The sequence below is a fragment of the Chiloscyllium punctatum genome, chromosome 5 (assembly GCF_047496795.1).
Source record: "Chiloscyllium punctatum isolate Juve2018m chromosome 5, sChiPun1.3, whole genome shotgun sequence".
Lineage (NCBI taxonomy): Eukaryota > Metazoa > Chordata > Chondrichthyes > Orectolobiformes > Hemiscylliidae > Chiloscyllium > Chiloscyllium punctatum.
The window spans coordinates 35,767,381-35,786,097 of NC_092743.1; the positions used below are offsets into that span (position 1 = coordinate 35,767,381).

The 18,717-nt window shown below is 41.0% G+C and overlaps 1 protein-coding gene across 1 annotated transcript in view; it reads left to right on the plus strand.

The window, feature by feature from the left end:
• The window catches only part of slc22a13b (solute carrier family 22 member 13b), a 39,537-nt gene that overhangs the window by 14,553 nt on the left and 6,267 nt on the right, over positions 1 to 18,717 (plus strand). The window contains exons 3-8 of the mRNA XM_072570031.1: positions 2,301 to 2,455; positions 8,189 to 8,357; positions 9,348 to 9,468; positions 12,460 to 12,554; positions 12,650 to 12,861; positions 16,617 to 16,725. Of these exons, the coding sequence (XP_072426132.1) occupies positions 2,301 to 2,455; positions 8,189 to 8,357; positions 9,348 to 9,468; positions 12,460 to 12,554; positions 12,650 to 12,861; positions 16,617 to 16,725 (861 nt within the window). The remainder of the gene's footprint in view (positions 1 to 2,300; positions 2,456 to 8,188; positions 8,358 to 9,347; positions 9,469 to 12,459; positions 12,555 to 12,649; positions 12,862 to 16,616; positions 16,726 to 18,717) is intronic.

The following is an 18,717-nucleotide window of genomic DNA, read 5'->3' on the forward strand; positions in this document are numbered from 1 at the left end:
GCAAAATTTAGATCTCACCTGTTGGTTTGTGGGATCGCTCAGCTCTGTCTATCACTTACTGCTTTACGCTGTTTGGCATGCATGTAGTCCTGTTTGGGTAGCTCCACCAGGTTGACACCCCATCTTAGACATGCCCAGCGCTGCTCCCAACATGTCTTCCTGTAATATTTTTAAAAACATATATTTCACTAAATTAGCCTAAGTACCACCTCTTATCTTTATTGTGTGTTTTAGAACAGGCAGCTTTGGTGTAGATAAATTGTGAAGATATTACTTAGGTGGCAAGGAGCATATGCAGAGAGAGGTCAAAAGGACTGAGATCCTACCTGCCTATCTGGTCAGTTACTAGTTAGGAATAATCAAATACCAACTTAAAGATAAACTGGTGATGCCCCCCAAACCTTAGTATGATGGGTGAACCCTGTGCTGAAATGGAATACCATCAGGTGACTGGATGGCAGCCTCCTGGCACCAGATTGGATTTAACAGCAAGACCTCCTTTAATTTCCCCTAAAACCACCTGAAGCTGCAGGTGTTAGAGGATTCTTTAACCTCCATCTTGAGGCATCATGCATTCTCCCACCTATAGCAGCAGCAGTACCCACATTTCCTGGTCAGATTGCCTGTTGCCCAAAATATTGGACACTCAAATTAACCCTCCAGTGTGTGCCATCCACTTGCTGTCCTTAATTAGCGGAGAGGTTTGCTGTTGACCCTATTAATTAGCCATCTCCAGGAAGCTGGACAGACCTCATAAGTGACTGGGTTGGAGCATAGAAGTGGTCCCAAACCTCATTTATAAACTAAGGCAGTTATGATAGCATCCATAATGCCATTGGATCAGAATACTCCGAAGTTACAAAAAGGGCATTACGTTTCAAAACTGCCTGCTCTTGGGATACCCTGAGCATAAAACAAAGGATGGGCACTGAACAGCACTCTCTGGAATACATTAGGTGAAAGTGAAGTGGAAGCAGATTCCTGGGTAACTTTTGTTGAATACATACATGGAAAGGGAAAATTAAATGGCCATAGGGAAAGGGCAGATGAGTGGGACTAATTGGACAGCTCTTTCCTATGACTTGGCATGGCATTGGTAGATTGAATGCCCTCCTTTGTGCTAAATGATTCTACACTTGCAAAATAATTCAAATACAGTAATTATAGATTCTCTCACTAAGTTCAATGAAACAATATAAAGAAATCCAAATATTATCTTGGCTTGAGCTGAAAAGTGACAAGTAACATTATGTCACACAAGTGCAAGACAATGACCATCTCCAATAAGAGAGAATTTAACCATCACTCCTTGCTATTCAATAACTAATATTATCGTCACTAATTTACCCCACTATCAACATGCTGATGAGTTACCATTCAGAAACTGAAGTGGATTAGCCACACTAGCAGATGAAAGGCACAGAATCCTGAATTCAGTAAATCCTGTCCACCATCTGCAAGACACAAGTCAGGAATGTGATGGAGTACTCCCCACTCGCCTGGATGGATGCACTCAAGAAGCTTGACATCACCATGGACAAAGCAGCCCACTTCATTGGCACCATGTTGTCAAAGGTTCATTCTCTCCACTACTGATGCCAAGTAGTAAAAGTGTATACAATTTATAAGATGAATTACAGAAATTCACCAAGATTCCTTAAACAGTACCTTTCAAGTCCATAACCACTTCCATCCAGAAGGACAAGGGCAGCAGATGCATGGGAGTACCACCACCTACAAGTTTTCCTCCAAGCCACTCACCATCCTCACTTGGAACTATATTACCATTCCTTCAGTGTCACTGGGACAAACCATGGAACACCTTCCCTTACAGCATTGTAGGTCTACCTGCACCAAGGGGACTGCTACAGTTCAAGAAGACAGCTCACCACAGCCTTGCTCATCAGCAGTTCAGAAAGATAATAAGTGCTCAATCCCCAGTGATGCCCATATCCCATGAATGAATAAAATAAAAATCCTTATTTTCTCTTGCACTGTTGTCCAAATATTCACCTCAGAACCAAGACTGATCCTATACATTCCTCATGTTCATTCATGCAACTGGAGCTAAATTCCTAATGTTGCTCCAGACTCTCAGCTAAAACTATACCGGCAAAGTCCACTTGTCACTGCACATGGTAACCAGCAGAGAGTACAGTTGAAGTGACTGCTAAGGCTGAGATTTAGCCCAGGTTATACATGAGCCCGTTAAAATACTTTTGGAGTTATTGTCCTTGTAGAAGATAGCAGTTGGGTAAAGGCCAAGGCACATAATTCACGATATGTCCTTTTTTTTGTAGGTTTGGCCGACGCCCAATTGTTTTGCTGTCACTGATTCTTCAATTCGCCAGTGCTGTGGGAGCAGCGTTTGTGCCAAGTTTCAACCTATTCTTGGCTCTGCAGTTTGTTGTCGGTGCATCAGTGTCTGGCATGTTAATTAACAACTTCGTCTTAGGTATAAGGAAAACACTAAATTTGGATAAGGGGAGGTACATAGTGGTAATGTCACTAGATTTCAAATCCATAGCTCCAAGCTAAGGTTCGGGGTCTATGGGTTGGAATACATGGCATTGAATTTGAATTCAATTTTTTTTTAAATCTGAAATTAAAAACTAACATAATTGTGACCATTATTGATCTGTTTTACTAAAGACCTTTAGGGAAAGAAGTCAGCCATCTTTATCCACTCAGATGACTCCAGGCCTACAGAAATGTGATTGATTCTTAAACATAATCTAAGATGGGCAACGAAACCATAAGAAACAGGAACTGGAGTAGGCCGTTCAGCTGCTTGAGCCTACTCACTCAGACTATGGCTGTTCTGACATTCCTCACATCCACTTCCTGCCCTTTGTCCATAACCCTTGAGTCCCCAACTGATCAAGAATCTCATGCTGGCTAAGATGGTCCATGAACAAATACAATATACTGCCCTCTACCTGCTACAGCTTGCATTTACAACGTAGAAGTGGCTAGAAGCAATTGACTGACTGCAGTCAGTATTTATGCTTCACTTAACCAAAAATACAACAATAATGTACTACAATTAGGTATTTAATTATCAGGTTGTATTTCTATACCTCAGTATGTTAACCAATTCCACGAATTTAAATGCATGTGTACACTACAAACAATGTTTTGCTGTTGATTTCCTGTCCCAGTGTGGAACTATTTCAGATAATTGATTGAGCCTTGCTCATCAGCAGTTCAGAAAGTGTAAAGAAAACTGATAGATGCAAACAGGCAATGTTGTGTTCTGACTTGGGAAATGATCTCCTGTTGAAGAAAGTAAAATGCCAAGTGGAAGGGAGTTAAATACTGTACGAAATACCAAAACCTGTGAATGCTGGAAATCTGAAACAAAAGCAGAAATTGCAGAAGAACCTCAGCGGATTTGGTAGCATCTGTGTCGAGGAAGCAGAGTCTTGAAAGAGGAATTCCCTTAAACTTCAACATCTCTTTTTTATATTTATTTACAAATCTAACTTAACCACTGGCTTCCTATTTCTTGACTTTACTGATTAGAATTGGAGGAAGGACTTTGACACTTTTAGGTCTGACGCTGAGGAGAAAGTTTTTTCTAACCGAATCTATTTTATTCCCTTAACCTTCAATTCAATTTCCTTTCATCAGCCATGTCTATCTGACTTGGACTTGGGCTTGGATCTTAACTGGCTTCAGGCACAAATTGTGTTGAAGTCGCTTCTGTGTTCAGGACAATATCCAGTGTTTTGTTGATTGAACATTACTCTGGGTAGGGTCTAACCTATCATGGTTCACCTGGAAAAGCAAATACTTTCTCAAATTTTGAAACCTTTGAGTGCTTTTGTCTGAGCTCTATGGTCTTTCAGATGTGAAGCAGCTTTTTCAATTTGCTATCGTGGGTCTGCCGGTGTGAGCTAAAATTAATAATGTCATCTAAATAACACATTCCTTGCTGAATTCCTTGCAAAATGTGATTCATTCCCCTTTGAAGAATTCCAGAGGCTGAAGAAACACTAAATGGCAACCCTATGAAATGAAATAGATCCAAACACCTATTAGATGGACAGTTTTTCCAAAGCCACAATCTAGTCTCCAATATGTTCACTAAGTAACTGATCTCTTGTTCCAAACAGCGAACTTGCTGGCTTGGGTTAGCGCACTGCTGAAGTTTACTCATGATGTCTGAACGCAGCATATATTTTAGTTTATCTAAGGGAAACAAACTTCAGTGTATTATTCTCAAGAATCGTATCACTGAGCCTGCTTCTGTTATATGTACCACCCTTTTTGTTTTCCTGATTTACAGTCAGATAACCAGGAACATCCAAGACGATTATTAAAAGTGAAGGATATCTCCAGCTGTTCCACGTTCCTGTTGAAAGACTCTCAAGCATGACTGGAGTCTCCCAGTCTCGCAGCAATACCTGCTGACACAGCCATCTTTATAGGTCAAGCTGTCCAAGTGGGCAAACAGCCTTTTCATAAAGATTGGACTTTTAGAACTATTCTCAGCAAAATAAAATGTCCACATTCCTCTTCTGGCTTGCTGGATGCTTACTGCCTCAAGTACATTTGGTTTGAGACAACCACAAGTCTGAAGCCACTCACATATTGGCAGGAGGCAGAGAATTAAGTCATTAAATAGCCCATAGTCAGGTATTTTTTTAAACTTTTCTTATTTTCACTGATAGTGCACAGGATATCTGCAGGCTTAGAGATTCATTTACTCAAAGAGGGTGAGATGCAAGCAGCTGGTGAACTTTGGTAGGAACTGGCAGCCAAATTGTGAAGCTGTCTGCAGGCTGTGGGACTTTCCAGTCTGGAGGTGTTGCAGTGGGTGCAACCAAAGTGAAATGTTCCTAATTGAAAGGTGTCTACCAGGCCCATAATAATGATTGGAGCCAGGACAAGGTTATAGGTTCATCGCATGTTAAGGCTTCTTCAAACATTGACTTTTCCAATGAGAGGGAAAGCAGCATAGAGATGGAGCTGCAACCACATGAAGATGTTGTGCGCTGGTAAGGAGAGCTTTAACAGCATAAGGAAGCCATTAGTTTGGATAAGGAGGGTGCATAGAGGAAAGAAGGCTGCCTCATGCTACCCAGTGTAAGGTGTGTAAAGTCAGAGGATCAGTTTCATTGAGATATCAAACAGCAATGTGAAAACTACAGATTGGATCTTATGTGAAGGCAGCAAATCCTGTTACCAAGAACAAAGGTGGCTTTGCATGTCGTATTAAGGGCCAGAAGCAGAGAAGATAGTGAAACAGGGCAAGCAGAGCCATGGTAAGAGCCATGCTGTTGGAGGTAGTTTATTACCATAGTTAGAAAATTAGCCAATGAACAGGAGACAGAGAGTGGAGATGAGGGGTTCTTTTTCAGGTTGGCAACTTGTGACCAGTGGAGTTCCCACAGGGATCAGTGCTGGCAATGCAACTGTTCACAATATGTATTAATGACTTGGAGGAAAGAAGTGAATCTACTGTAGTTAGATTTGCTGATGCCACTAAAATAGGTGGGAAGGCAGGTTGCGAGAAGGACTCAAACACTTTTCAGAGAGGTATTGATAGCGAGTGGGAAAGGAGTTGGCTAATCGGGTATAATGTGAGAAAATTTGAAGTTATTCACTTTGGAAGGGAGAATAAAAGAATAGAGTGTTATTTAAATAGAGAAAAACTATAGAAAGTTGCAACATAAAAGGGACGTAGGAGCTTTGTGCATGAAACACAGGAAGCTGGTGCATAGGTGCATAAGGGAATCTTGAAGATTAATGGAATGTTGACCCTTGCTTCAAGGGGGTTGCAGTAGAAGAGAGGGGAAGTCCTACTGCAGCTGGACAAGGTACTGCTGAGACCACATTTGCAGTACTGTGAGCAATTTAATCCCCTTTCTAAGGAAAGATATTATTTAATTGGAGGCAGCTCAGTGAAGGTTCACTAGGGTGATCCCTGGTATGGAGGGATTGCCTTAGGAGTAATGACTAAACACGTTGGGACTCGATTCATTGGAGTTTAGAAGAATGACAAGTGATCTCATTGAAACTTATGGGGTTTGACAGGGTAAATGCTGAAAGGATGTTACCCCTCATGGGCGAGTCTTGGACCAGAGGGTACAGTCTCAGAATTAAGGGGCACCAATTTAAGGCTGAGGTGAGGAGGAATTTCTTCTCTCTGAGAGTTATAAGTCTTTGGAATTCCTTGCCTGTGAGGACAGAGGGCTTCTGTATATTTAAGGCTGAGATAGGTAGATTCCTGATTAGTAAGAGAATCAAAGGTAAAGGGGAAAAGACAGGATGGTGGATGTGAGGCATGTCGGATCAGCAATGATCCTAATAAATGGTGGAACAGGCTTGAGGGGCCAAATGGCCTGCTCCTGTTCCTATTTCTTATTGTCTTATAGTAAATGGGTAATCCCACAGTGTCAATCACTGGTGGCATTTTTCAAAGATAGGCAACAGTACAAGATGTTTTAACAACCTGAAGAGAGTAATGAGCTCATTCTGACAGTAAGCTTGACCAATGATTACCCCAAGATCCCATGATGCCGTGGTGATGGGGTTCCATGGAACTCACTAATTACCAGAGACATGCAGAGAGCCACCAAACTGAGAAGGTCTTCCCAAAGATGGCCATGTTGACCTTTCATGAGAGATCCCTACCATCCCTCTGTACAAGCCATCACTATATATCACAGCCTCAGGTATTGCAGGTGCTAATGACGCCCTTATTTTTACAAACCATCTATCTATTTGATTCCACACCTTGTCATTATCAACTGTTGCACATCAGTAAATACAAGAGTGGTTATGCTGTGAAATTCTAGACCTCTAACTCTGATTAAACATTCAAGGTTTCTGCACTTAACAAATCATTATCACTCAATGACACACTAGTCCATGTATTCACTCAGTCACTTATGGTCACTTCCATCAGAGCTGTCCCTGTGCACTGACTTAATATGGAAGTAGCAAACTGCTGCACTGGTAATGAAATGGTCTCAGCCTGCAGCCTCTGGAGCCCTCCTATGAGCCTTATTGACTCCAAGAATACCGGGGGCTCTTATGCTGGTCTCGCGACTGCCCCAGTCATCAGACCAATAGGCAGTGCGAATAGCAAAAAGGTCAAGGATCTGCCTTCAGCTATCAAAGCCCTGAGAGGAGCTTCCATTACCTTCAGCCTGCTCTTCCTCTCTCCTTTCAGGTACCATATGCACTCCAATGATTGCTGGAGTTGCTCAGCTCTTGGCAATGGAGGCATGTATTGCTGGCTCATCCATAGGCCTCATATACAGCATCATACTATTGAGGTTTGTATGTGCCCCTCAATGGTGTTATGTTCCCATGGACCACTCCATGAGGATTTCCACACACTCAGTGCATTCCCATGTCAGAAATTGCATCATCCAAGTCATGGTTAACTCTGCCAACATTTGTACATGGGATTGCTCTGCCTGCAGCAGCTCTGACAAATATTTACACATTCCATGTACGAATTATAAGTGTATGAATAATCTAAATGGCAAACTATGAATACTCTGTGTAAAAGCTGTAACTATATATTAAACAAGTGACTACTCAACAATGGTAAATGATGAACAGATTGTCCTTGAGTGGTCCTGATTGGGGTTGGTGTGAAAAGAGCTGAAGAAAGAAGTGGAACAGCAAATTAAACTGGAGATTAGAAACAGCTAACCAGAATTCTGACACTGCATGTAATCTTAAAGTTAGGGGTGAAATCTGGAAACATTTTTCGCCAAAAAGGCAGTAAGTATTCTGGAACTTCGTCTGTCAAAACAAAGTATGTGTTAAGTTATTCAAAACTTTAAAGACTGATAAATACTTTTTGTGTATCATGGGCTGTAGAGTGAAGTCAAGTAAAAAGACGTCAGATATCTATAATCTAATTCAATGGCCCACCAGGCTTGGTGCAGAACAGACAACTCTTTTTTGTGTATATATGTTTCTGAAAGAATTGCCCAAGCATTTTAAATACTTTGAAATGGGACGATGTCTTATTCTAGAGGAGTATCTCAGTCTTCAAACAAAGCTTGTTTATTTTTAATTGGAAAACTCCATTACTTTGTTTCTACCTGCTGGGTATGTGTTTCTTGTAAGATTAACAATAATAATGAGATGGATGGAGTTTTGCAACAATAACATTGGAGCATGGCTTAAAATCTATCATGCTAATTTCGTGTATTTGCAGGTGCAGAATGGTCTGGTGTATCACAGCGAACACTTACAATTGTCCTCTCGCACTGTGCCTTTTCATTAGGGCAGATGGTTCTGGCTGGACTGGCTTATGGGATACGTGACTGGAGAATGCTGCAGTTAACTATCTCCTGTCCAATGATTATTTTTCTGCCTTATATATGGTGAAGTATTTTACATTACTTTTGTAAATTTCCATTCTGTCATCAGTGTCACGTGCTCCTTATTTCCCTGTTGAATTTATTAATAATTATCTTACTTTTGGTTTTCCAACAACAGGAAACATTCTCTCCACATTAACCTATCCAACACATTCAGAATTTTAAAGTGCTCTATCAAATCATCTCGAACTCTTTTATCCCTTTAGCTGCTAGAGCTTTACTGCTCTCCTGCTTTTTTAAAGGCCTGTTTACCTTATAACGACTGTAAAGGCATTTTCAAGTCTTGCAGAGTTCTGGAAGTATATCTGAGGGAGATTTCTGTTCAGAGATATTTCCTTCAAAGTGGCCATTAACTCTCTTCTTGGTGCAAGCAGCAAGAAATCTGAACCAGGAACTAAATTGGCCCATTTCTTCAATTAATCAAGTTTCTAAAGGCATGAGATCCCTTAGCCTACCAGAGTGTCTTCTATTTAATACCAAAGAAACTTGCATTTATATAATCTGCTTAACCTAGTAAAGCTTATCGAGATGTTTTGTAGAACATTTGTTTCCCAATTTGGACAGACGAGGAAGAAACGTGGCCAAGCGATGACTGCATGTATTTAAAATAGGTAAATGATAGTTGGCATTGTGTACAACAGCTGCCACTATTAACATCAAAGCAATGTTAGCATGGGTAATGTGACTGACGGCTGTTAGGAGTATTGAAGTTCAACTCCCCTGTTCTCCTGCGAATGATTCACTCCTTCCCCATGGGAATTTTGATCGCAAGGTGCAGACACCCAAGGACTCAGTTATATCCTGCCTCATCCACAATAGGTTCCCTAGCCACATAGTCAACCTGACCCTAAGAAGCAGGATGCTACCAGTCAGACAGGAGAAATCCCCCTCCTTGCAGTACCTCCTCCTATTCCACCCTCTCATCCCATCTCGGCTACACAAACATTGAGAATACGATGGCATCAAACTCTTGTATTATTGTATTTTCTGCAGGGTCCTCCCTGAATCTGCAAGATGGCTTATAACAAAAGGTCAATATGAAGCAGCCAAGAAGTATATAATGAATGCAGCAGAAATAAACAAAAGGGTGATACCTGAAACATTGTTTGACAAGGTATTTTATCACAGTTGAAATGTTTCAAGAAATTACTTCAGTAATAATAACTATGTTCAGTCAAGCTTGTTGAGAAGAAAAAGGTTAATGCCATAGTCAAGTTAATAAATTGGCATGGGATTTTATTATGACTCAAAGTGCTTGAATCACAATATCTAACCAAACACAAAGGATACATGATGAATCAGCATTCTAGAAACTCCTGTTACACTTCAGATAGTAAGAAGAAAACAACCACCTGAACAGGCAGTACCATACTTCGTGCCTCATATAAAGGAGAGTACCTCTGACAATGTAACGCTCATTCAGTACTCAACTAGAATATGAATTATAAATTGGGTTTTGGGATGAGACCTCGACAGCAGGCCCCAAGCCTCGCAATCCTGTTACAACTCAAAGTGTGTCAGTCTTGGCTCATGGCTCAAAATGTTGGGCTGAATCTTCCTGGCCCATTTTGAGGGAAGGCTGGGAGTTGAGAGAGCTGTCAATAAGGCCAGGTGAAGATTGACATCTAAGCCTAATGTCTTCCTAGTGGCAGATTGTCATGAGTAGGAACATAGCCCAAAAAAGGAGCAAGAGTAGGGCATTCAGCCCTCTGAGCATTAGAGATGCCCAGGGAACAGCCATCTGAATCAATTAATGTCACAATTAAGGACCATTCTGGAAATTGGGGCCATTGAGCCTACTATGGTTAGACTATAGGTACCCGGGAATCTTCTTTTGTGGCAACATCATTATCAATTATAAAGGCCCCATGTAGTCAGGGCTATTCTCACATCAAAGGCAACACCAATGCCCATGACTCTACAACCTTCCCCATCCCTATCACTTCTCATCCCCAATTGCTGGCCCCTCCATGCCGGCCCCTGCAACCACCTCCCCAAAACCTCATGGCTCTCTGAAGGTAGCTCCCCATTGGACTATTCCTATTACTGGGGCTGTTGCCTTAGCAAAAGTAACCTCTAGTCATGGAGCTGTCAAGGCTGGGCAGCTGCCAGCCCTCTCATTGAGTCAGCAGCTCTTAGGGGACTGGCAGCTATCCTCAATTGGGCAGTAGCCTTTCAATTTACTATACTGGCAAAATACTAGTTCCTGCCAGTTGCTACTTTTGCCCTCTACAGCAGAACATGATGCCCAGTGTCAAAACTCAGTCTCTCTTGACTTGAGCCAGACCATTCAAACTCCAATCTAGGCAGATATTGCAATGCAGAAACTGTTATTCTATCATACTGTATTTTGGAGGAAATGTTCAACAAATACATCCCCTGCTCTTTCAGGCAGTACAAAAGATCCCATATTTCTATTTGATAAACAACAAGGGAATTCTCCAATCTATGCCTCAATTAATAGTGCTCAAAACAGAATATTTAGTCATTAATCTCTTTGCTATACCTTAATTAACAGCTGCTTTGCCTAATTGCAATAATAACTTCAGAAATGGCTAATTGCCTGTGGAGTACTTTGGGACATTCTGAGGTCATGAAAGATGCCTTCAAACTAAAAACAAGTCATTGATCCTTTTTCGTTTGGTGTTCAAGTTCAAAGTTTCCAAGTATGCTGATGATTCACAGCTGGGTGCTAATGTGAGGAAGATGGAAAGTGGCTTTAACAAAATTTGGAGTGACTTACTGAGTGGGCAAGAACATGGCAGATGGAATATAAAGTGGTAACAATGTGAAATTATACACTTTGCTAAGAGGAACAGATGTGCAGAGTACTTCTTAAATGGTAAGAGATTAGTAAGTGTAGATGTGCACAGGGACCTTGGTGTCCTTGTTGATAAGTCACTGAAGGTTAACATGCAGTAGGAATTAGAAAGGTGAATGGTATGTCAACATTTATTACAAGGAATAATGAATTCTTGCTTCAATTGTATAGGGATTTGGTCAGATCATACCTGGACTCCTGTGTGTAGTTTTGGACTCCTTATCTCAGGAAAAATATTATTGCCATAGGAGGAGTGCAACCAGGATTTGCCAAACTGGTTCCTGGGAGGGTGGGATTGTTCTATGAAGAGAGATTGGGCAAACTGGGCCTATATTCTCTAGAATTCAGAAGAATGGGACGTGATCCCATTGAAACCTAGAGAAGACTTAAAGGGATAGATAGAATAGGTGCAGGTAAGATGCCCCCATTTTGGAGTATAGAATGAGGGAACACATTTTAAAAGCAAGAAAAGAAAGGAGGAAGCCAGTTAGGAACAAGATGAAGGGATATATTTACTTGGAGGGCTATGAATCTTTGGAATTCTCTAACAGAGGGCAGTGGAAGCTCAGCCTTTGAGTATATATAGAGACTGATAGGTTTCAAAACTACCTATAATGTAAAAGGAAATTGAAATATTGTTGCGAAAGGGCATTGAAGTGGATGATCAGCCATAATCATATTGAATAGTAGGGCAGGCTTGATGGGATAAATGGCCTACACGTGCTAATATGTTCCTGTGTTCCTGTGTTTACTGAGGCACTTAATTATGCTGGACTGCAGTCTCCAACAATGCCAGATTCTGAAAGAGGGATGTAGATTGGATATTAGGACTAAACATCTTTACCTTAACAGTACTGCATCGGTTCAGGTGAAGATTTCCCGCTGCGTAAAATGGGTGCATTTTTCTTTACTGAAAGTTCCTGTCCTCAGCTGTACTATGCACTGAGGATGAGATGACAGGGCCATGTTGAGTGAAGGTAAATTGTTCCTATGTAAGGTGGTTGGAAATTGGGGGTGTAAGAGCCAAGAACTCCCTACATGGTGTATCTGTCTACATCATCTGGCAATCGGTATTGTCTGATAAACTGGGAAATAGTGTGCAATATGGATGGAAGAAGCCATGTCTGCTGAGGGGAACTAAGTAAATACAGTATTGTCCAATGTTTCTAACTTGGAGAAACTTAGATATATTTGTTCAACCATAATCATGAATGGTCATGACTCAGTCAGCTGTTTTGACTTTGCTGATACTGGATGTCTAATGTGACCACATTTATTTTCAAGCTCGTGACTGAGAAAGAAGTCCAGAAAGCCACCATTTTGGATCTTTTCAAGACATCAAAGCTGAGGAGAGTTACATTGATTTTAGTTAGCATCTGGTAATATAGAATTTTTCCTCAATAAGCAAATTAATTTACAATGCTGTGTTGCACCGATTTGTTTATAATTCTCTATTCATTACCTTTGCCAACAGGTTCATAAACAGCTTTGTGTATTATGGATTGGCCTTTAATGTTGGGAGCTTTGGCGTGAACATTTACTTAACACAACTCATCTTTGGTCTGGTGGACCTTGTGCGTATCTCTTGCATTTGGCTGCTGAACATATTTGGTCGGAAAAAATGTCAGGGAGGTTTCCTGTTGCTCAGCGGAATCTCGTGCCTCTTTACATTATTTTTTCCAGAAGGTAGGAATGTGTGACAGAGCTGACGTGGCAATCCTAAACTTTCTTTTCAAAATGGTGTTGTTGTTCTATTCTTTCATGTGATATGGGTGTCACTAGCTAGGCCAGTAGTTATTGCATTAGATTAAAGATGACAAACTTCTATCCCTAAAAGACATTAGAAATATAGTAACAAAGAAAATAGGAGCAGGAGTTGGCCATTCAGTCTGTCAAGCCTTCTCCCCCATTCAATATTATCATGGTTGATCATCCAAACTCAGAACCCCTTGACTGCTTTAATCCCAAAATCTTTGGTCTCTTTAGCTCTTAGAACTATATCTATATCCTTACTCGTGGAACACATTGGTTTTTATGACAATCAATGATGATTATGTGGTCACCATTAGACTTTTTAAAATTCCAGATATTTTATTGAATTCAATGCCATGTCTCCATTAGTAATCCGGTGACAAGAAAATAGTCACCACAATTTTGCCAGACCATAGAGCTGCTTACATGTTAGAGAGAGGCAACTGGTGATTGTTTAAACTGAAAGTCACCATGCCTCAGTTAAGGGGAGAGACTGACAGTTCTTCTTCATTGCCATCCCTATCAGCCATTTGAGACTTGGATCTTCCCCATATCTCCGCCCAACTCATTTATCTGTCCAAACCAAGTTCATCTCCCTGACTTCACCCCCTGAGCCTGAGGCATTCCACCTTTTGTACCAGATGTGGTAGCACACTGCCTCTCACCCATTCAAGCCAGGGTGGTTCTGACTGTCAATGAGCCGCCGCTCCCCCATTCCCATTCCTCCCACTTCTATAATAACTCCTTCTTTCCCATGCTATATTGTGTCCTTCTCCCAATCAATATGTTGAGTTGCCATCCTTCACGCTTGTTATCCCCTCTGCATCCGAGGATGTTACCCACAATTAATCTCCCGGGATTGTCTAACACAGCAGTTGGCCTGATAACCACAGCGCCTTGCCTTTTAGTTACAGAGCCTCAGGATTGACTGTGGCCCACTCCCTTGACTGACTTGAATGGATACCCTCACTGATGAGTGACTGGAAACCTGACTGATATGTGCACAGCTCCCTAACTGACATATTGTAACCTCCCCAGTCTTGTTTGCAGTGGGTCTGCAGGATTGATGTGGCCCATCTCTGGACTGTTTCAATAGGGACCCCTGGCCATGGCCACCCAAAATGTCTGATTGACAATATCCAAACCTTTGGACTAAAAGTGGGACAATGCTCTTAACCTACTGTGCTGGCCCACCCTACTCCCCATTGACCTAAGTGAGGACTACTTCCAGCTAATATTATTACTGAACAAGTCAGAGCCCCATCTGATATCTGGCTTGATAGATTACATGTTTGTTGATTTTAACAATTTAGTCTTCCATTGAATCACAAGTGTGCAATCTGTAAGTTCTGGTTTAACAATCAAACAGAAGAAGAACATTGTACAGCAGAAATTAAGATAAAATAGAATAAGCCAAACTATTTACGTTTAGCACAAATATAAATCCATTGAAACACATGACAAAGATATAACCCCACGAATCCAAAATCCCTCCTTAACAGTACTCACAGCAGAGAGGGTTCCCTCTATTACATTGCCTCTAAGGCTTAAGTTAACTGTGGCTTCAATTCCCAGTTTATGAATCTGATAGCCCCTTCTTAGAGCTTAGATTTTCTCAGCTTCAAATAACCCCTTCAACATTTTATCCAAACATTTCTCACTTGGAACCTTTAAACTAAACTCCTTACACTGATCTAACCTCTTTCTCAACAATCTTAACCATCTCCCTTTCACAGGAACACATCCAACTTCCGCCAATTATTCTAAAAACTGCCTCAAACTATAACTATTTTTAATACTATGGATGTTTCCCCTAAGCACAAAATAACAACTCAAGAATCTTCTCTCTGAAGGCTTCATGTACTACACTGATAACTTCATTCATTTGTAGCAATACCAATGTTAATAAATTCCTATTAGCCTGCCTAATCTATTTCTCTCAGTCTGTTTTTTTTAATTTAAAATCACAATATGTTACATTTTTATGATAGACAGTATTGCAGAGACTTTGTGAAGGACCAGATACTAGGTCTCACACCTTTGAGACTGCAACATTATGAGTGGTATCTACCTCTTTCAGACCCCCATACAATAAGTAGCAGATGATCTTACAGCACACAATAAGGCTATTCTGCCCATTAAATGTTTTAGCTGATCCATTGAAAAAAAACTATCTACTCAATTCCACACTGCCCTGTGTTTTCTCCATAACCCTGCAACTTTTTTCAAGTCTGTTTCAAATATCCTTTTGAAAATTATTCTTCAACCTATTTATACCATGCTTTAAGGCAGTGCATATTCAGAAATAGCAACTCACTGCAGAAGGCAAATAATTCCAACCAAATGGACAGGTAGGAGTAGGTTATGGGTTGAAATATAATGGAGCAGCTTGGATCAGTTCCACTGTAGAATAATGGAAACCTGTAAATGAGGTGTTAGACACTGAGGAACATTAACTGAATCCATACCTGGGACATTTACATTTTAAACTTGCATTCTTACTTCATTGGCTGCTAAATAAAACAACTCACAGAGACATAGTTTGATTTTCCAACTGAAAGAGCTTTGAAAACAAAAGGTTATAGGGGATAACTTCAGGTGGGTTTGGTGCGAGGTAGGTTTTTGGGATTGAGGTGATGGGGAAATTTGTTTAAAGTCTTGTCATTCCTCAATACGTAGCTCAATAGCTCAGCCAAGGGTAGGAACTATCTGCAAAGAACACCAGAAAGTAGACAATGCCTCCATCTGAGAATAACCCTTGCCCCCCAACCTTCTGACCTCCTTCCCAGCGACCTCTGTCTTCCACAAAAGAGACCTTGAATCTTTCTCTATGTGCTCCGATCTTATCTAATTTCACCTGCACCCACCCATCGCCCAAATTCCCCTCCACCCAATGGAGGACTCAGATCCTTACAGCAGCCTGAAAACCCCACCCTGTCACTGAACCCCAGATCAGAAGGCACTCCATCAGGAATAGGCTAGTCACTTTCATGATATGCTCTGCCTCTGGAATCAACGATCTTCCACGTGACTGTCACACCCAGTCAGCTTGTGGACCCACCTGGTCCTCTCAGTTCCTCTGGGCTAGCTGCCAAGACTATCACTTCATTAAAAGTAGCCCTGACTTTCAGGTTCCCCACACTGTACTGGCTTCTCCCCTTTGCCTCATCGTACCACTCCTGGTTGGTGAGGTCTGTTAAAACCCACCCCATCCGTCACTGAGCTCCTCATACATTTCATGCATTACTGTAACTGCATACAGACAGGAGTGAGGTTGGATTTCTGAGAATCTGACAATCTGACAGAGGGAGCTGGAAACCAGGGACCAGAGAAAATAGAACAGCAATAGGAGAGTTCAGAATGTATAGGTGAGTGTGACAGAACACAACAAATTCCAGGGGAGTTTATGTTCATTTAAGGCAACACCCATCATTCTTAATCAGATTTCTGCATCAGCTGTTGGCTTGTATTTCATATGACGATAGACGAATATACATAACTTTCCAACATTGAGCCCAGGCTGGAACATCACCCAACAAGGGCACAGATAGAAAATCTGGACAAACACTCAGCACAAACCTTGTGCAGGACATGTTCTGATTAGTATATACTCCCTTGCAGGTCAAAGGTCTCAAAGGAGCAGAAATCAAGAATTGGCCCTTTTATGGTTGTTGCTCTTTGTGTTTCAGGTACGCTGTTAGAAGTCACTGTACTTGCTGTCATTGCAAAACTGGGAATCTCCTGCTCCTTCTCCACTGCCTACATTTATTCTGCTGAATTATTCCCAACTGTGATCAGGTATGATCAATTATAAAAGGTATCTTGCAATGAAGAAGTGGGAAATGTATCAGTTTTGATAGAGTTTATTCACGGCGGAGTGGATTCCTTTATCTATTTTGTGCACTCAGTGTTGCATGCCACATGTTCTCAGGTCAGGTGTAGCGTATATTAAATGCAGAATGCAACGCTCTCTACTTTGACCCAGTAATGTCACCACTTTAATACAGTGTTTATGGTTTAACATAGGGTGAATATGTTGCTGGATCAGTCATCCATTCCTATTAGTAAAGATGAGGGTGTTCATGTCTCACAATGGCAACCTCCATTTAAATTCAGTTTGAAAACTGGAAATAGAAATTGGTGGGAGCAGTAGTGACAAATCAGCCTTAAAAAATTAATATATTCAGCAAAGGAAGGAAGTCCATTTTCCTTCACTTAGAGTGCTCTGCATTATGTTTGGCTCTAATCACGGATGATAGTGGGTGAGCAGTCTCTTAAATTCTGGATTAGTGGTGTTGGAAGAGCACAGCAGTTCAGGCAGCAACCAAGTAGCTTCGAAATCGACGTTTCGGGCAAAAGCCCTTCATCAGGATTACGTCGTCTCTTAAATTGGACAAGCAGGAGGCTGGAGGAACACAGGAAGCCAGGCAGCATCAGGAGGTGGAGAAGTCAGCGTTTCGGGTGTGACCCTTCTTCAGGTTTGCTGTGTTCTTCCAGCCTCCTGCTTGTCTACCTTGGATTCCACTATCTGCAATTTTTCTGTCTGTAAGTTGGCCAAGCAGCCTTTGTTCAATCACATTCAATGATGGGCGTGAAAGCCAATTTTGTCAGTAACATCTATGTCAATAGCAGGCATAAAGAGACAGAAAACTGGGTGCTGGCAAATCAACTTCTGCCCCACAGTCAAGGAGAAAAAGAAGACAATAGAGAAGGCTTTGCAGATAGGAAGGTGGGAACACAGATCGCAGAGGCCTTAACACTCTGCTTCTTTCTAGCTTCATAATAAGTATGTCATAGATCCCTGATTGGTATTGACCAATGTAATTCCCATTTAGATTTGCCAGCTTAGTATAGCAATCAGCAGGAACAGAGTGGCAAATAGAATCATCCAATTTAAACTCACAGTTCATTGGTTTTGGTCAAGTGTTAACATTTCCCATTAGTAGTCAAAGAGAATGGCCAGGCTTGAGTAAAGTTAGAGAGCTGTTGAGAGAAGGAACACAATCAGCACTATATGGAAAAAGAAGCTCAGCTTTGAGTAAATTCAGTTCCCACCAGGATGGATGACATTCATATCAGTATTAACATGAGTTGTCCCCTCTATGCATAGAATAGTAAAACTGTAATTTCTAAACTTTTTAATGGAAACTTAGTGGGTGAGTGCCCAAAATACGTAAGTCCACAGAACACAAGTGGAAGAAGTGAAGTGGGCACTCAGCGAAGCACATACCTCCACACATTTTGTCAACTCAATGTTTTCACACCTAGTTGACACTATCTAACAACAAAGCTAAAAATCTTTTATTGAGAGCTTCTATCTCACGGAGAAGGCTCAGGCCAATAGATATCCAACAACCTGCTCTGAAACCTTTGCTCACAAACCAGATAGTTTTTGGAAATTGACTTGATAGACAATTGTCAATTTTAAGAATACAACATGTGCAAGAGCCAAAAGTAAGAAAAAATATGGAGAACTCGTGGATTAAACTGAAAGGTCAAAAGCATAATTCCAAAGTTAAACAAAAAAAAGCAAAACTTACAAATCAGTCTGCTGACCAAGTGATTCTAACCAATATTAGCTTTTTAACTTAAACTCAATGCAGCAGACTTAATTAAAAGCAAAACACTTTGGGTGCTGAAAATCTGAAGTAATAACGGAGAATGCTGTAGATATTCAACAGGTCTGGCAGCATCTGTGAAGACAGAAATAGTGTTAACATTTGAAGTCCAAAGATTCTTCTTCAGAAATGAAGAAGAGTCAGTCTAAAGAAGAATCATTCAACTGAAAAT